Here is a 19,182-nt window from a genome sequence, read left to right on the forward strand (position 1 = left end):
GCTCAACTCCCTCACGAGCCGTGAGACAAGAGTGCATTGCTCGGAGCAGCGGACAGCAGAAAGGCAGGGAAGAGAAGGGGGAGAGGTCAAGTCAGGCACTGTCTTTTAAGTTGTGATACTAGGTAAGGAATACAATAACACTAGTACAACGTCCTTGAGTACTGTGTCCAGTTCTGGGCTCCTCAATTCAAGAGAGATGTTGAGGTGCTGGAAGGTGTCCAGAGAAGGGCAACAAAGCTGGGGAGGGGCCTGGAGCACAAACCCTATAGGGAGAGGCTGAGGGAGCTGGGGGTGTGCAGCCTGGAGAAGAGGAGGCTCAGGGGTGATCTTATTACTGTCTACAACTACTTGAAGGGACATTGTAGCCAGGTGGGGTTGGCCTCTTCTCCCAGGCAACCAGCAATAGAACAAGGGGACACAGTCTCAAGTTGTGCCAGGGTAGGTATAGGCTGGATGTTAGGAGGGAGTTGTTGGCAGGGAGAGTGATTGGCATTGGAATGGACTGCCCAGGGAGGTGGTGGAGGCACCGTCCCTGCGGGTCTTCAAGAAAAGACTGATGAGGCACTTAGTGCCATGGTCTGGTTGATTGGTTAGGGCTGGGTGATAGTTTGGACTGGATGATGTTGGAGGTCTCTTCCAACCTGGTTGATTCTATGATCCTGGGATGAGCAGGTCCATCGCCCAGGGGGAGGCCTCTATCCCTGTGGTGTCGTTTAACAGACCTGGGACCCCTCAAGCTACCACAATGGGCAAGGGGTTGGTGGGCAGCTGTTCTTTAGGCCTTATCTTCTGACCCAGGCTGCACGGCCAGCGTGTCCCCGTGTCCCGAGCACAGGGTGGAATGGGCTCACTGCCACTGCAGCACCGCGAAGAGCTGAGGGGGGGTGTTGCATTCCCTGCACTGCTGCGCCCAGGCTGTGGCAGGTTTTCCCCTCTGGGAAGGGCATTTAGCTGTGCAGTGAGAAACGTCCCACTCCCAGCTAACGAATGGCTCAGAGGCACCTTTGTGTGGGAAGTCAGGTAAAAACAATGGGAATAACTTTGTTGGTAGGAATTTGTAAGGTCCTTTCTACCCTGTGCGTTTTACAGCCTCTGGCTTGCAGGAAAATATAGTTCAGGTGAATAAAGCAGAAATGTGACTGCTGCAGCCCTGACTGGAGATGACCTCTTCTGTGAGAGTAATAGGATTTTATTCATGTAGTACCTAAAGTATCTGCAAAAAACCTTCAGCATCTCAGGTATTTACTCTAAAACAGTTATGTCCTGAGGACCAAGGGATGTTGTTTTTCCAAGGTGATGGAGGATTTCCAGCTCCGTTCTGACTTTGCACTCTCCTCAGGACATTAAGAACTCATGCTCAGGATTTATTCAAGAGGAAAGCACCAATTGTGCCTTTGGTTTTTTTTGTTTTGTTTTCAGCAGAAGTCATAAACATCCTGTGCACAAATGAAAGCCCTCGGGCTGGAGATACTGCAAAGTCTCTCTGACGCATCAGGCACCAGATTTGTTCTTTGTGGTGAAATACTTTGATTAGGGAGGAAAGCAAAATCCCAGTGTATGTCTCATGCCCCTGAGTGGGTAAGGGACCAGAGGGTAAAGGAGTGGGTAAAGGAGCAGAGTCTTGTACCTGGGAAGGAATAATAAACTGCAACAGCAGAGGTTGGGAGGTGATCTGCTGGAGAGGGACCTGGGGGCCTGGCAGATACCAAGTTAACTATGGGACAGCAATGTGCCCTTGTGGCTAATAAAGGCAATGGGTGTATTAAGAAGTGTGTCCACCAGATCAAGGGAGGTTCTGCTTCCCTTCTGCTCTGCCCCAGTGAGACCCCATCTTGAATATTGTGTTGAGTTTTGGGCTCCTCAGTTTAAGAGGGACAGGAATCTGCTGGAGAGGGTCCAGCAGAGAGCTACAAGGATGATTAGGAGACTGGAGCACTGCCTGATGAGGAGAGGCTGAGGGATCTGGGGCTGCTTAGTCTGGAGAAGAGAAGACTGAGATGGGATTTTATAAATGTTTATAAGCATCTGAGAGCTGGGGGTTGTCTTGGGTTAAAATGCAGGTTCCCAGAGACTCTAATAAATTTAATAGACCCAATGACAATTTATAGAATTTATAGAGTGCCCTCCCCTCTTCCCCCCTCCTTTCCCAAAAGACAGGGAGAGAGAAAGGTAGGGACACCCAAATAAATCAATCTCACTCGATTTGGAAGTTAAAAAGGAAAAGTTTAACAATAACTTAGAAAAGGTATTGGAGGTAGGGGAGTTTACACAAGATAAGGGAAAACAGCAAAATACAAAAAGGTGTGGATACAACCTGAGTAATGTGATGGTGTCTCTGCCTCGTGGCTGCCACGTGGTGTGCTGGTATGCAGTATGAGTGTGTGGGTCAAGAGGGAGTCAAGGCAAAAGAGGATGAGGAGCAGGAAGTGCTCCTCTTTTATACAGGAAGTGGGGGGAGTGGGCTAACCATCACCTGGAGTGTGGCCCACCCCTGGGGAGGGGCCAAGACCCCTAGGGTCAGGTTCAGGGTTACTCCCCCAGGAGTGTTAACCCTATACAGGGGTCAGGAAGGAGGGGACAGGCTCTGCTCACTGCTCCCTGGGATAGTACAAAGGAGCAATGGGTGTAAGTTACACCACAAGAGGTTCCACCTCCACACAAAGAGGAACTTCTCAACTGTAAGGGTCCCAGAGCACAGGTTTCCCCAAAAGGTTATGGAGTCTCCTTCTCTGGAGTCTTTCAAGGCCTGTCTGGATGTGTTCCTCTGTGATCTATGCTAGATTATGTGGTTCTGCTTTGGCAGGGGAGATGGACTCAATGATCTCTTTGGGTCCCTTCCAACCCCTAATATCCTGTGATCTGTGAACCTGACAGCAAGGGCTGGAAGGAGGAGGATGCTATGTGAAGATTAGGAATTTGTGGATTTAGGGGAGCTGAAAGGCTTTTTCAAATGAAACCATAGGATTTAGATGACGAGAAATGTCTTAGAGCTGAGATGTAGAAAAACTGTCAGAGATGACTTTTAGGGCATGAAGGGTGGTAGCTGTTTATCTTCCAGACTGGGCTTGTGCACTGCTCTGCAATAGTATTTGTGTCATGGTGTGGTAGAGTGGGATGGGCTGAACCTGTCTCCTACAGAGGCAGTGGTGTGGCATGGCCTGGTCATCCCACCCTGCTGGTGCTGTGGAGTGTGCTGCTGTTATGATAGTGTTTGGCAAAGCATGGAGGCACTTTGCACCCAGGCCTGGGGAGATGCCTCAGCCATAGTGGTGTTTGTTGTTCATGCAGTGCAGAGTTTCTAGATGCTCTTCCTGACATAGCTATCACGAGCTCTGTAGTGGTTTAAGGCTTATAGGAAATACTAATAAGAGAAACAGGCACTTTCCCAAAAGTACAGTGCAGAATCTAAGTAAATTAGGGGATGGTTGTAAAAAGAAAGTACTGATCAAGTTTCTCTCATTCAGTGGTTTGTGAAAAGGTATAAAAAGCCAATGTATAAACAATTCCTTCTTGCTGGCCTGGGGGCCCTGGCTCTCTTCTCTCTCTAACGAACCTTGGCTGAACAGTTCACATGTGAGCTTTGCTGGTGGTTTTCTCTCTGTGGGACAGAGGGTGATGTTGGTCCCTTTTGGGATTTCATTGTCCAAGGGGAAAGACTGGATGTCTATTACTGCTAAATTGTACATGTAAGTCTATTTTGTATATATGCTTGTAAATTTAGCCTTGCTGTAAGATATAGCTCTAGCTTACTTCCAAGCCATCTGAGGTGGTCTGGTAAATTTTAATTTGGGGTGAAGAGGGAAGTTCCCAAGCCACCACAAGCTTTTTGACTCAGAGGCGTTCCCATTTTGGGCTCTTCCCTGCCATTCAGGGAAGAAGATATTAGAAAGAGGGATGTGTGTGCTCCCAGTGTAACCCTCCTGTGGTATCAACCATATCAGGGTCTGTCCTCTTCTCCATTTCCCAAAACCCTCCCTTGAGAGGTGAGCCTGGCTCCTGGACCTTTTATCACACTGGCAGGATGGGACCAGCAGTCATCTTCACATCCCAGCAACATGGATGGCTGAAGAATATTCATGAGACCTTTGGCTGTGGCTACCTTAGCAAAGCTGCTCAGGAGAATGTGTTCTATCTTGCTATAAATACTGACATGCAAGACAGCATCTTATCCACTAAATTCCAACCCAATGTTTTGTGTATACAATTTTATTTTCTTTACTGTTATCTGCAGAGTGCAAAGCTGACCATTTTCTGCTAGAATAGTGCAGAAGCAGCTTGGCTTTTTTTGCTGGTTGAAGCAGTTCAGGTGGATTTATTTGCTGTTAGAACATTGAAACAAGGATTTTTGCACTGGCTTCTAGGAAGAATTTCTTGCCCTCAAATGTGCATTATAATAGAGGAGCTGGGCTGGCTTCCTTTCTGTTTTGTGAGCCTGAATTAGACTTGCAGAGGTTTTCGAAGTCTTTGCAATTGGCCAGCCTGTATTTGGGGGAGTTCAGTTAGACAGGAGGAATTGAAAGTATTCATTTAAAAAAGCTGAAAATTAGGTTTTGGAAACTGCACAGCCTATTTGCTTCATTTCCCTGTAGCTGCTTTTTAATCTTTTGGGTGAGAAGAATCCAAATTTGGGACAACTTGAAGGCCTAAATTGAGAAACAGCTATAAAAAAACCTGTAGTCAGAGGTGTTATTGTAATAGGTTGTGCCTTTCTGGCATGCTGTGGCAAGCACACCTTAGTGCATGAAGAGCAAAGACGTCCAGATTATGTGATGATTAGCAACATATGATCATTCTTAGCCATTTTATTTGTGGGAATTTGATGTTTGGGATGCCAATACTGCCGAGTCTGAGAGATCAGAGATCCAGGCAAAAAGAAAGGACCAGAGAAATCAGCTTCTAAGAGTAAAGTTTGATTTAGTGATTCTTGTGCAGAAGAGGGAAGATAGGCCAAACATTTGAGTCCTGGGTTGTGTCAGAACTGACTGGGGAGTGAGTTCTCATCCTGAGTGCTTTGTGATTCCTCCTTTCCAGATGAATTTTTAATTTTTGGTGTGAGTTCTCACAGGTTACTCTTAGGATAAGAACAAAGCTCAGGGCTTGATTCACTTATCCTCTGCTTTGGAGATGAGCTTGTAGACATGCACTTACAATTCCCTTGGCAGTAAAGGAAGCTAAATGTGTGTCTGAGTGGTTTGCTGGGCATAACACATTTGCTTAGGTGCTTCCAGTTGGTGTGCTGAATAAAATATTCTTCCCACTAGTAATACCTGGCTGGTGTCTATTCAGCTGTGTAGCCAGGTCTCTCATGAATTCTGTTCCTCATGAATATCAAGACCTTTATAAGACTTTCCACATGGCCTGGTTTGGGATTTAAGCTGTGGTCCTTCCACTCCATGCTGCTTTTGTTTCTGTGTTAGTCATCTTCTGTCTGTTGTGGGGATGAAAGCCGTGAATGCCTGTGGTCACAAAAAACCAGAGTCCTCTCTCTGCTGTGCAAAGCCAGTGAACACACTGAGCTGAGGTGTTTGCTTTGTTTCAGTTCTGTAGAATCAGGTGCTAGGTGATAAATCACTTCCAGCCCCTGTGAGCTCAAACAGCAGCAGTTTATATACAGTGCAAATCACAAAGACACTGGATAGGATTGGTGATGTCATTTTAAGTCCATTAGTCTTTGTGTGCAGGCTCTATCCATTACCTAATTCATCACACTGAGGTGGTCCTACAAGGACATTGCTAATTCTTCTCCTCTTTATTACTAAAAAGCCCACATATTTTGGAGGGGTAACATCTTAATGGTGTCTTTGATCCAAATCTGATCCATGATCTATGTCCCAGTCTGTCTCTGGTTTATGTAAAGAAGCTAGATGAGGCAAGAACTACAAAAGCTGATAGAGTTTTACTCTCTTTAGATACTGTTCTTAATTACTGTGTCTTGTTTCTGGTCATTTTAACCTTTGAGGTCATCTCATGGACCTTCCATTCATGTTTTCCTGGTTCCAGACCATGTAATTGTAAGCCTATTCAGATAGTTAAGTGTTTTATCCTTACAGAGAGGGTGAGGAGACACTGGAACAGGTTCCCCGGGGAGGTTGTGGATGCTCCCTCCCTGGAGATCTTCAGGATCAGGTTGGAAGAGGCCTTGAGCAACCTGGGCTAGTGGAAGATGTCTCTGGTCATGGTGTGCTTGGTGAAACACTTTCACTTGTACACCTTCTGAAAACCCTGAGTCCAGGAAGATGTTTCTTGGAGACATCATGAACTAGGGCGGGTTTCCTCCCGCCATAAAAAGTCATTTGCATGGTTGACTCGCATTGCAGATGGCTTCTTAACACCTGGCTTGGGGACCACTGCATCCCTGAGGCAGCAACTCAGGAAATGTTTGGATAACTTTGAGTTCAAGGGTACTTCTGTCAGACTTCAATGCATCAGTTATTTCTGTTTGGTTTTGGAAAATGAGAGGAAATGAAGTTTTCTTGTAGGCTTTATTAGAGTGTGGAGTGGAATATGTAAAGCAAGATTAAAAACTAAATAGCCTGTTGTTTCCCAATGTGTTTTTGGTTGTGAAGCCTTCCAGTTGGTTCCCCCTTGCCTCTGTCTGCAGTGCTGAAGCCTGTGGAACACAGCCAGTGTGCTCCACAGATACCTGAATCCTCCTCTCTGCACTCTTAGGAGTTTAGCTAAGGAAACATCATACTTTGCCCATCACTAACATCTTTCTCCTCCCTTTGTGAAGTTTGGTGCCCATCCTGTTGTGGAATGGAAGTGGGATTTCCTGTTCTCTGTAGCCTGGAGGTGCTGGGCAGGCCAGACCACAGCCCAATGGAGATGTTCTGCTTCCTGTTGGAGTAGTGATGCGCTGGCTCCAGACAGCTGAGTTTTGGGGACTTCTAAACCTCCACTAAGTAGGTTTCAAATACCACTAAGTCAGGCCTGTGCACCACTGAGTCTGCCTGGTTGTCTTCTGGTTAAGTAGAAGTGATTCTGATTCAAGAGAGGTTTATGCAGTTGGGGAGTAGCAACATCTCTCCAGTTAAGTGGCTTACAAAATGAGGAGCTTCTTTTAAAAAGAGAGAACTCGAAGCTGTGACTGCTCTGTGGGTTTCATTTTCTTGGATGGCAGCAGCTTTATTTTCTTCTTTCAGTAGTTTTGATGCATCTTTTCCACAAGCTGGAGGTAGGATTGGTGGGGTGCAGTGGTGGCAGCAGGTCTCGTGAGGTAGAGGACAGACAAGCCCAGCCTGGTGTGGGGTGTGACTCCACCTCACAGGCTGTTCTGGTTGGCTGGGCAGGCTGCCCTCCTCACCATCCATTTGCCTAGCAGCACTGGAGGAGACACCACTTATGACAGTCATCAGGGAGCCTCATTCCCAGATCCCTTCTGCAGACAGAATGATATGATAAGAACCAATGAATAAAACCAACAAGTCTTAATTCCAGGTCTTGCCCCACAAGACAGGAGTGAGTTCAAAAAACAGCAATAAGTCAGAGTTCTTTTTCCTTCTAGCTCGCTAAAGTGAAGGACATTGCAGGGTGTCCCTGCAGATCCAGCTTCTGACCTGGGCACATGGTTGTGTCATGTTTCTGGTTCTGGCACCTCTCTTGTCCATAGCAAGAACTGTTTTCAGTCTTGAGACATTATTAATTGAAAAGGGAGAAAAAATGATATGCATATTGCAGCTACCTGTCTGAAAGCCACCTGTCCACCAAAGCATCCTCTAAAGTTAGCGACTACACATTGTACGAGGGGTGTGGAGAGGCAGAATAGGCTGGTTTATAAAGACAGAGACATAAAACATCAGTAGGAATGTAGGGAATAATGTAATGGATTTACAGGTTTCAAATGCCTCCCTCAAACTGCTCTGCAGGCTGTCACTAAAATGGAAAATTGATATAAGGTTGGGTAATACATCTCCAAAGTAGTGTTTGATTTAACAGCAGCACTTACCATTTGCATTGGAACAGGCTGCAACTGCTGGAATCAGAAGGGATGCTTCGAGTACTAATGTCTGACGGTGAATATGGTTGCAGAGAGCAGAATTCTGCTCACCACGCTTGATTAATTCTGTATGACAAAAGATGTAAGATAAAGTGGTGTGGATACTGGGATCAATTGCTGTGGGAAGAAACTAAGGAGTGTTGTTTTTTTCCCTTTTTTTTGCCTTGACTGGCAAGCTCTCAATCCTGAGACATTAGAGTTTGCTGCCCTCCATTTTCAGGTTATGAACACATGAAATCCTGACAGCTCCATTATTCGTCAGCCTGGATGCTTACTCAAAGGGATCAAATGTATGGGGTGGCTAAGTGGATACGTCAGCCCTCATCCGAGTGCAATGTTCTGTCTTCTTAATTTATTTATTTAAGAGGACTAAAGAGACTCTGCACAGCTTTCCTGGGTTCCCAAAGGGTTTGATAGTGGAGGGCAAGAAGGACCATTTCAGTGAAGGGATGAGATCTTTATCACAGGTAGTTCTTTTATGAATTTTAAGGTCTTATGGTTGTCCATAATGCATTCTTCCAAAGGAATGTTTGAACCCTGAGGTAATTCATCATGTCACTTGACAGCCTTTTCACTTTTTAATTATCACATTTTTTAACAATCTGTACCCTTTCTTTCTGCACAGCTTTTATATTTCAACCTCCCCTTTTCAACTGTGCTTACTGATATTTTTATTTAAAAGAGCAAAAGATGAAGTCCTGCCCTGTTCCCACCATGTAAAGGTAGAGTAAAATTCACCCAACTTCCAATTTTGGTTGGAAAACACCTTTCAGACCATTAAGTTCAACCATTGGCCAGGCACTGCTAGTTAACCACTAAATCATGGTCTTCTGTATCACACCTCCATGCCTTTGCACGCCTACTCTCTGTACTTGCTACCCATGGTTGAGAAATCCCACTGTGGTGGTTGCTGATCTTTTTCTTCCAGGTAACAAGTAATAGAACAAGATGATCTTGGAGGTCCCTTCCAACCTGGTTGATTCTATGAAGAAGCAGCAGCCTCAGGTTGTGTCAGGGGAGGTTTAGGTTGGGCATTAGGAAAATTTTCTTCCTCAAAAGGGTTATTAAGCCCTGGAATAGGCTGTCTGAAGCAGTGGTGGAGTCCTCATCCCTGGGGGATTAGATGTACAAAGCCATGTAGGTGTGGTGCAGAGGACCACAGTTTAGTAGTGAACTGGCAGTGCTGGGTTAAAGTTGGGCTACACAAAATCAGAGCATTAGGGATTGGAGGGAACCTCAAAAGATTGAGTACAACCTCTTTTTCAGAGCAGGGCCACCTAGAGCAGCTCACACAGGAACATGTCCAGACAGGTTTTGAATGTCTCCAGTTAAGGGAACTCCACAACCTCTCCAAGCAGCCTGCTCCAGGGCTCTGTCATCCTCACAGTGAAAAGGTTTTTCCTTATGTTCACATGTAACCTTCTATGCTCCAGCTTGCACCCATTGCCCCTTGTCCTATCACTGGACATCAATGAGCAGAGCCTGACTCTGTCCTCCTGACACTGTCCTTGACATCTTCATCAACATTAATAAGGTCACCTCTCAGTCTCTTCTCCAAGCTAAAGAGCCCCAGCCCCTCATCCTTCCCTCATGATGGTGATCTCAAATGTCTTGTCCAACCAAAATGATTGTCTGATTCAGTGAGTAGGTGGGCACTGGACACAGGGTTGCTGCCAAAGTGTGGAGGGTGAACAGCTGAATGTTCATTCAACTTCTTAAGCAGGTTGTAAAGTCCTTGCAGAGTTTGTGCTCTGGTCCATGGCCAATACTCAGGCTGAACAGACAGATTCATGATGTGGCTCCTCAAGCATAATAGGTTGTCTGCTAATAGACATATTCTATATTAGAGAGATTCAAATATATATATAAATACTCTATATAATGTATCACTTGTGAAGAAAGATTTGCTGTTGAGAATAGCCTTGGGCTTCGAGTTGAGTTAATACTTCTGTTATGGTCTTCCCCCTCCCACTGCAAGTTTTATAGGTCCTGGTGTAGCAATAGAAGCTTTACAGTCACAGATGATGACAGTTAGCAAAGTGTTCCCATTTCCCTGGAAAATTGTGTTAAATTAGGCTCTGGGAAGGAGAAAGGAGCTGTGCTTATGCTCTCAGTATTACATCTTCATCTCTGTGGTTGTTAACATAGTCTTAGCTTGGTGATTTCAAGGAATTGATATTCTGAACTTTTAAAATGGATCAAAGAGAGGGGAGGATGGAGTAAGAGGTGCAGCTTCTGGTTAATGGGGACTGAGAGTGCACTAGCATAGGTTGAAGTCTGCTTAAATAACAAGGACTGAACTCAGTGTCTCATTCCTTATGCTGATCTGTTCTTACTTTATTCCCCATAGTCTATCACAGCAATTATATGTCACTGAACACATGGAAGTTAATACGTGAAGACCTTTTTGGGTAGTTTCCAGTGGAATTTGGCTTATACTGCTGACCACTTTTACATTTTACACAGAATTTGGACTCCTGTAGCCAAATTGTGCATAGCTGACCAGGGCCCTGAGTTGCCTGCCAGCTCCTGAGTAAAGCATGAGAGTGAATGTAGGATCAGGGTTTCATCACTCTTGTTTTGCTGGGAATGTGGTTGTTCTTCACCCTTGTGAGTTCCTACACTGTCTGGCCTTCTGGTTACTGCAAATTTTCTGCTGGCTTTGCTTCAGCGAGGACCATTTCATTCATGGAAGGAAGGAGGTTCTAAAGAAGGTTAAAGATTCATTGATATCTGTTTCTTGGGCTTGCTCTAATTTAGCCTTTGTACTGTGATTAGAACCACAGCAATGCTGACCACCAAGACTTCATTTCATGAGAGCAAGTCTTAGGAGAAGCAGCTGAAGGAATTAGACTTGTTTAGCCTGGAGAAGGAGGAGGCTGAGGGGAGACCTCATTGCTCTTTGCAACTCCCCAAAAGGAGGTTGTAGCAAGGCGAGGGCTGGTGTCTTCTCTCAAGTAACTAGCAATAGGAGAAGAGGAAATGGCCTCAAGTTGAGCCAGGGGAGGTTTAGGTTAGATATTAGGGAAAAATTCTTTCCTGAAAGAATGGTCAGATATTGGAACAGGGAGGTGGTGGAGTTCCTAGCCCTGGAGGTGTTAAAGAAAAGGTGGATGCGGTTTAATGACCATGGCAGCATTAGGTTGACAGTTGGACTTGATGATCTTAGACATCTTTTCCAACCTTAATGCTTCTATGATCAACTTACCCCAGAGCCACTGTATAAGCTCCACATTACATAAGCAAACTCAGAACTGCCATTTCAGTTTGCAGAGGAAAGACAACTCTCAACTGGTGACATCTGCCTGCTGTGCAGGAGATAACCCAGGAGCTGGTTCAGTTAGAGAGCTTCAGCCTTGTGAGGAATTTCCTTGCCTTGGTATTTGCTTGTGTTTTGCATCAGAACAAAGTCAAATATTTTCAATTGGACTGAAATTCTTAAATAAGTTTTTGAGTGATTTCTTGGTTGGTTTCTGTCTAAACCTTTAAATATTTAAATGAATATTATTGTTCCTCCTTTTTTTTTTTACACGTTAGGGAAGTATTATATGATATGGCTTGTCTTTAAACCAGATTATTTTAAAACAATTTAGAACAGCTGCTCTCTGGTGATTGAGTCATCTTGTTTTCTCCATTAGAATCTCTTGTTTGTTTTGTAATGAAGTGGTTTGACATTGGAACAAGAAATTGAGATAAATACTCCGCATATCAACTAGAAGAGCAGGTGGTTTTGTTTAGCTGTTTTCTTCACCATGCTTCTTATTCAAGGGAAGTGCAATATTTCTTCTCCAGACATGTTTCTGTGCATTGAGAAATTACTCTGGAGTTGGAAATGTCCATAGTTTCTTCCTGATTTTTTTCCAGTGTCTAATTTCTCAAATTTCTTCTGCTTCAGAACTTTTGGGTTAAGTCAGTTAAGAAGAATGGCAGCTGCTTAGTGTCTACACCTGTCTGTAATGTGATTCATGGTACATTTTGACATGAAAAGCAACATAGAAGTTTGTAGAATGGTCTGGGTTGGAGAGGATCTTAAAGATCATCTGGTTCCAACAGCCCTTCTGTGGGCAGGGACACCCTCCAGATACATTGCAGTGCCCTTTCTGTCTATAGGAGAAGTCTCCTGGCACACATACACAAATGCATGCAGTGTAGCACATCCCACACACCCAGTGAGGAAATAGTAACAACTCTAGTAAATAGAGATGATCCTTGCTCTGAGAGTCCCTAGCTGGAAGAGCTGTCCGTGTACTGTTCCGCACTGCACTGCCTAGTCCTCACTTAAGGACAAGAAGCAAGTGTAAAGATTTCTCCTCCTCATATTTAATTTCTTTCTCCTTCCCACATTTAGTTTCTTTGTTTTAATGACCATTGTGTAAGGGCTTCTGCTCTTTCTCAGGTTTCTGGCAAGTAATAAAACATTAAAAGCAGGTTGTAATTCCTAGATAAATTAGTAGCTTTCCAATGAAATCACCTGCAAGCTGTTCAATTCTACATCCTTTATGAGCTCTGCTTCTGTAACTGCTTGCTGCTCTGTTGGCCTAGGTGTAATTCCCAGCTCTTCCCTGTTCTGCTGCCTCATCCTGGGTGTCTGCTTCTCAAAATCATTCTTCTGTCCAAATTAGAGCATTCACACACTCATACCCTTCTGTGGTGTCAGCTGCAGTGCTCTGTCTCGTATTTATCCTGTTTCTATTAAAGCCCCTTTTTCTAAACATTGTGCATTTATTTTTCCTCAAAACACAACATTTTCTTCCTGTCATAAAGCAGGCAACTTAAAAATGTTCAAAGGCTCTTTCAGCAAAGCTGGGAATTAGATTCTGGTGGAGTTCATAAAAAATTGAAGACTTCATGTATTAACATACATTGATTTATTCATAGTGTTTCATTACAAATAAGCGAAGATTCTCTAATATCAGGAAAGGTTAGGAGAGCAGGGGAACATGTTACATTCTATTGACAGCTCCGTTGAAATTGAGCTGCCTGTGGATTGAATTTGGAAGGCAGGCAAGGAATTGGCTGGTAAATAAGTCATGAGTTTTACCTGCAAGTGTCTGTATATCAACAGGGTTGCCATGGGTAAGTGTAATGGAGCAGGAGCAGGATTTCAAAGGTGTGCTTTCAGCTTGGGTTCCCCTAGAGGTGTGTTAGCAGCAGCAGGGTGTATTGGTGAGCAGCTCTCTGGCTCTGTAACCTGCTGGCTTATTCTCTCAGGCAAAAGCAGACACAGGTACCCTGTGAGGCTGCATCTTGAATATTGGGCTCACTTTTGGACACTCAGTGCAAAAAAAGGCATTGAGGTGCTGGAACGTGTCCAGTCAAAGGCAACAAAGCTTATGAAGGATCTGGAGAAAAGGTCTGGTGAGGAGCAGCTGAGAGAATTGGAGTTCTTCAGCCTGGAGAAAAGGAGGCTGAGGGGAGACTTTCTCACTCTCTACATCTACCGGAAAAGAAGTTAGAGTGAGGTGGGGGGCCAAACTCTGAAGTTACTAGCAACTGGGCAAGAGCAAACAGCCTCAAATTGTGCCAGGGTGGTTTGGCACATTAGGGAAAAAATCTTTACTGAGAGTAGTTAAGCATTGGAACAGTCTGCCCAGTAAAGTGGCGGAGTCACCAACCCTGGAGCATTCAGAAAGCACTTGGGGGCATGGTTTAGTGGCCATGGTGGCATTGGATTGAATTGGATGGTATTAGATGTCTTTTCCAACCATAATGATTCTATGCAAACCTGCAAATGGGGAGTAGAAAGAGAGGAAGAAAAATGGTATCAGCAGCTTACAGGCTCAGAGAGAAGGGCTTTTGTCTGAAGACTTGACGATATTTATTTCATTTAAATACACCATTTCCTTTCAACATTTCATTTCAGTCTATTCTCTTCAGTGCTTCCAAAGCCTTTGTTATCTGTAAAGGGCTCCCATTGTTTTCAGTGGCCTTTGGAGAAGACTATTTGGCAGAAGGAGGAAATACTTGATGGAGAACGTGTCCATGTTTGCACCAAAAGTTTGTGTGCTGTGGGAGATCATCTGGGAAATTCTTATGATAATCCTCTGGGTCCTGCTGTATTCTCTGGTTTGGCCACAGAAGTTCTGAGCACTGGAACAAAAAGCAGTTCTTGGTATCTTTTGTTCTAAATTAGCACATGCTGAGGTTGTAGTGGAGGGGAAAAAAAACCAGTTTTTTTCCTGAGTAAAGCCTTTGCAAGATTGTCATGTTTGTTTGACAGCATCCAAATACAGAGCAGATCCTGAAATAATATCTGTCCTTGTGTTTGCAGTGTCTAGTCTCAAGAAACAGAGAGGCAGAGAAAGCAAGGTGTAGAAGGCCCCCTTATCACCATACTTTCCTTGTTCTTCATTTGCAGATTACATACAAGGCCGTTGGGTCTCTGGATCCCAGTGCTGACCTCTCCAGCCAAAGAGGGAAAGTCTTCAAGCTAAGGAATGAAACACATCACCTCTTTGTAGGATTATACCCAGGGACTACGTATTCATTCACCATCAAAGCCAGCACAGTGAAGGGCTTTGGGCCCCCCATCACAACACGGATTGCAACTAAGATTTCAGGTACTGCTTTGGAGAAGAGGGAAAAAGAACTTTCTAGGGCTTTGTTCTTTAGACCTGCAGCTGATGCATAAAACAAGAAAAAAAGGCATTCAGCTTAGTGTCTCTGTGAGTTTCTCAGGGCACATGTTTAAATCAGCCACAATCCAGGATCTCTCTGTGTGTGTGTTCAGGTTACAAATGCAGTGGTTAATTTGTGGATATCTTAAATATCCATGAAATCTTTGTGGAGCGTTTTAAATGAGAACCTTCATTAGTTCTACAAATGAACTATCCCTGTAATAATTGCGAGGAGCTGGGGAAGCTCCTTCCTTAATGTGGCTTTTATTCTCAGAATGGACCAAAATGGATGTAATGAAATAATTGAATTAATAGTGCAAGGAGACTAAACATAGAGGAGGACAGCTGGGTTTATGCTTTCTTTCTGAGTAAGGGCAAAGGACTTGATGTAGGCAGACAAGTAAGGGCACTAAAATCAGGAGGCACTGCAAAAAGAAGGAATGTCTGTCCCTGGGGGGGGGAAGGGAAAAGTGGGCTAACAATCCCAAAAAATGTATGGATAAAGGACTGGTAGAGATGATATTGGGCAGACATACATAGACCTTAACGTGTAATTGATCACACTAAAATAGGCTCTCCAATGGAGCTTAGAATTGTCAGGCTTTTGAATACCTTAACTGTGTTTTTTCAGTAAAGCCAAAATAAACATTTGGGACATTCAGGACACTTGTAAAGCTTGTAATTATGGCTGGGTGCCATGGAAAAGAGTGCACAGCAGTGCTTCTTTCCATTGCCCTCTTTCAAAGCTGGTTAATAAAAGTAAGTTGTTAGCAGTAAGTGGCAGTGTAAATTTTAAGGAAGTAAAATGTATCTGCTCCCTCCACTATCCATCAGCAGGGTTTCAGCCCTTGACACTTAGTGCCAGGCCTGTGTCTCAACCACCTGGAGTAAAGCAATGAGCTGTAGTGGCAGCTCTGGGCCTGTTAGGGTTTTGGCAGCCGTGCTGTGGAGGGGGAGGTGCAGGATAGACTTCAGTCACTTGTGACCAGGGAAATAAATCAGCTTGGTATAGGCGTTGCTGCTGCTTCTGATACAGTTTCTTGGTATTTATTGTTCACTGGATGCTCAAATTATGTCAGAAGGCTGTGTGATGATTAACTGCATGCACACTTGTCTCCTTTATTGTCTCTTTGCCCATGTCCAGTTCTGGGCCCCTCAATTCAAGAAAGATGTTGAGGTGCTGGAACATGTCCAGAGAAGGGCAACAAAGCTGGGGAGGGGCCTGGAGCACAAATCCTATGAGGAGAGGTTGAGGGAGCTGGGCCTGTTTAGCCTGGAGAAGAGGAGGCTCAGAGGTGATCTTATTACTGTCTACAACTACCTGAAGGGGCATTGTAACCAGGTGGGGGGTGGCCTCTTCTCCCAGGCAACCAGCAATAGAACAAGGGGACACAGTCTCAAGTTGTGCCAGGGTAGGTATAGGCTGGATGTTAGGAAGAAGTTGTTCCCAGAGAGAGTGATTGGCATTGGAATGGGCTGCCCAGGGAGGTGGTGGAGGCACTGTCCCTGGGGGTCTTCAAGAAGAGACTGGCTGAGGCACTTAGTGCCATGGTCTAGTTGATTGGTTAGGGCTGGGTGATAGGTTGGACTAGATGATCTTGGAGGTCTCTTCCAACCTGGTTGATTCTATGCTTCTATTCTATGCTTCTATTCTATGCTTCTATTCTATGCTTCTATTCTATGCTTCTATTCTATGCTTCTATTCTATGCTTCTATTCTATGCTTCTATTCTATGCTTCTATTCTATGCTTCTATTCTATGCTTCTATTCTATGCTTCTATTCTATGCTTCTATTCTATGCTTCTATTCTATGCTTCTATTCTATGCTTCTATTCTATGCTTCTATTCTATGCTTCTATTCTATGCTTCTATTCTATGCTTCTATTCTATGCTTCAGGTCACTATAGGTAGTCACAGACTCCAGGCAGGCATTAGGTTAGTCATGACATGATCTCATTGCATGGTCGTTTCATTAAAGTCATTTATAAGCTCTGAGAGGCAGTTCCAAGGCTAGCAGGGGTAAGAAGGATTTTTACATGTGACTGGAGTGTCCTTGCTAGCCTGTCTGTATTTAAGGTGAATAGCCATCCATGCTGTAGCAATGTGTGAGTGTATGCATTCATGTGGATGGACATCTTTATTTCTTAACAACAGTTAAATGGCAGAGTTTCTAAGGACTGGGCTTTGGGCAGGACTGGTATCTTGCAAGATGGGTGCTGAATTGATGAACAGATGTTGCTGCAGAGTTCCCTAGCAGTTGTAGCTTTAGTGCTTGGAGGACAGGAGACAACTACTGTATCATCTTTCAGTGTCTTGTGATTCATGCAGGCTGATCCCAGTTGATGCTTTTAGCTAGTCCTTCCAGGACTTCTGTTTCTTCCATTATTTTTTTAACTTTGTGATGTCTGAAAGTAGGATGGCAAATTCTCTGTGACAGGCGAAGTGTTTTACACAGAAGATAGCAGGTCTAGGATATTGTCTAGGGTCAGGGCTGAGCTGGCCAATAGACAAGTAACAGATGCTCTCTGTGAACCCCTTTGCTTTTGCAAAGGGAAGAAGAGAGACTGATGGGGCTGGAGAGGAACCAAGCCAGCTAAGATGGAAAGAGCAGCAATGCAATGAAATAGAGGCTAAAAGATAGAAACCAATATGGAAGCCCCATGTGATCTGTCAGCTTGATCCTGAAAATGCCATCCATGGGATGTAATCCCTTGTTGGTCAGTTGAGGGTCGCCTGTCTTGTCAGCTCCTCCTCACAGGTGCCACCTCTGACTGCACCCTAATGTGGGGCACAAGATTTGGCAGTGACCTTGGTGTGCCCAAGAGCAAGTCTAAGGCATAGCCTTTCTGCAGCCCAGCCCTTGGCAATGCCTGCCCAGCAGCTTTCCGCTGCTAGAAGCTGTGCGAACTTGCTCTGAACTTCAGAAAGTGCCAGCACTGATCAGAGACCGAGCTTAGAAGCCAAATCCCTGCACAGAATTAGATCTGTTCTGATTCAAGCCAAGGTACTCATGCCCAGCTAGGATAAGACATCCAAGCCATCTGACATGTAAGAAAAACTCAGTGGCACCAGTGCAATGGGCTGGAAGCAGCTGCTTCAGAGGACAATAGAGGCTGCAAAGGCAGATCCCAGCCTATTTCTGATGTCCAAACTGCCCCAGCAACTGTTCTGCTGGGCTGTAACACAATCTTCTCTGACTAGAGCAGGTGCTGAACAATTCTTGGGGTGGCACCTCCAGCAAGTGGAGTGGTCTCTGGTACAGGGAACAGTGTTGGTGCTCACCTCCTGCAAATGACTTGCAGTGCTTCTCCTCCATGCAGAGCGCTGTTTTCAGAGCAATCCTCCCTAAGGAACTGGCATTCATTCTAAACTCACAGCCAGCTTATTGACAGGAAAGTCAGTAGCTGAGCTGATAATAGCAACCACCATTCTTTGCAGTTTTCAGGCATTTAGATAAAAATCCTGATTGTAAACAGGATTACAGCAGGAATGGCTGTGGGAGGATTAAATATGGGATCCCCACTATGCAGCTTGCCCTTGTGAGTTGCAGATGAACTATTTGTGTGAATTCTTCTGTTTGCTTTGTACTTTAAAGATATTTCAACAAAACTTGCATCTTTGGAATAAATTTGATGCTGCTCTGATCCCATGATCTCTTCAGTTCTTCCACAGTATAAAATATGTCCCAATATATTAGGGACAGGTATTAGGGAAGAATTGCAGAATAAGTGTTAACCCTCCTGGGAGGAGTGATTTTCAACCTGACCCCCAGGTGGTCTTGACCCCTCCCCAGGGGTGGGTCTGAACACTACCAGGTGATGGTTAGTCCACTCCTCCTTCCTGACTAAAGATCCATAAAAGCAGAGGGACTTCCTGTCCTCTATTTCTTCCCTGCCTACCTGCCAGAATCACCATTCCTGTTTTCCTGCTGCTCTTTGTCTTACCACGTGGCCATCATCACCACGAGGTGGACAAAACCCATTGCCATCAAAACTGGTTGTATACTTAGGTATTTTGTACCTTGTTTTCCCTTCCCTACACCTTTTTAATTTCCCTACCTCATATACCTTTTATTTGTTGTTAAACTTTTCTTCTTTTAACTTCCAAATCACAGTGAGATTATTTATTTGGGTCTGCTTTACCTTTTCTCTCTCTCCATCTAATTCCTTTTCTTTTGGGAAAGAAAAGGGGATGAGGGAAGGGCATCCTAGAAATTTTTATAGGTTTTATCAACTAAATTTGAGTCTCTGGGAAATTGAAATTAGAACTGAGAGAATAAATGAAAGACATTTCCTGATGAAGCCTCATGAAATGAGCTATTAGAAAGCCAGCAAAGCAGAATATTGTGTCTAGTTCTGTGTTATCCAGTTCAGGAAGGACAGGGAACTACTGAACACAGTTCAGTGGAAAACTACAAAGATGATTAAAGGTTTGGAACATTTCTCTTGTGAGGAAAGAATGAAAGACCTGGAGATGTAAAGGGTTGGACTTGATGATCTGTGAGGTCTCTTCCAACCCTGATGATGATACTATGATACTATGTTTAGTCTAGAGAAGAGAAGGCTGAAA

At 44.4% G+C, this 19,182-nt stretch overlaps 1 protein-coding gene across 13 annotated transcripts in view; it reads left to right on the forward strand.

Moving 5' to 3' along the window:
• PTPRT (protein tyrosine phosphatase receptor type T) overlaps positions 1-19,182 on the forward strand; it is a 767,160-nt gene that overhangs the window by 607,036 nt on the left and 140,942 nt on the right. For all 13 annotated transcript variants that reach the window (XM_064167548.1, XM_064167549.1, XM_064167557.1 and 10 more), the window contains one exon: positions 14,355-14,556. In XM_064167548.1, the coding sequence (XP_064023618.1) occupies positions 14,355-14,556 (202 nt within the window). The remainder of the gene's footprint in view (positions 1-14,354; positions 14,557-19,182) is intronic.

The sequence above is a fragment of the Pogoniulus pusillus genome, chromosome 29 (assembly GCF_015220805.1).
Source record: "Pogoniulus pusillus isolate bPogPus1 chromosome 29, bPogPus1.pri, whole genome shotgun sequence".
NCBI lineage: Eukaryota > Metazoa > Chordata > Aves > Piciformes > Lybiidae > Pogoniulus > Pogoniulus pusillus.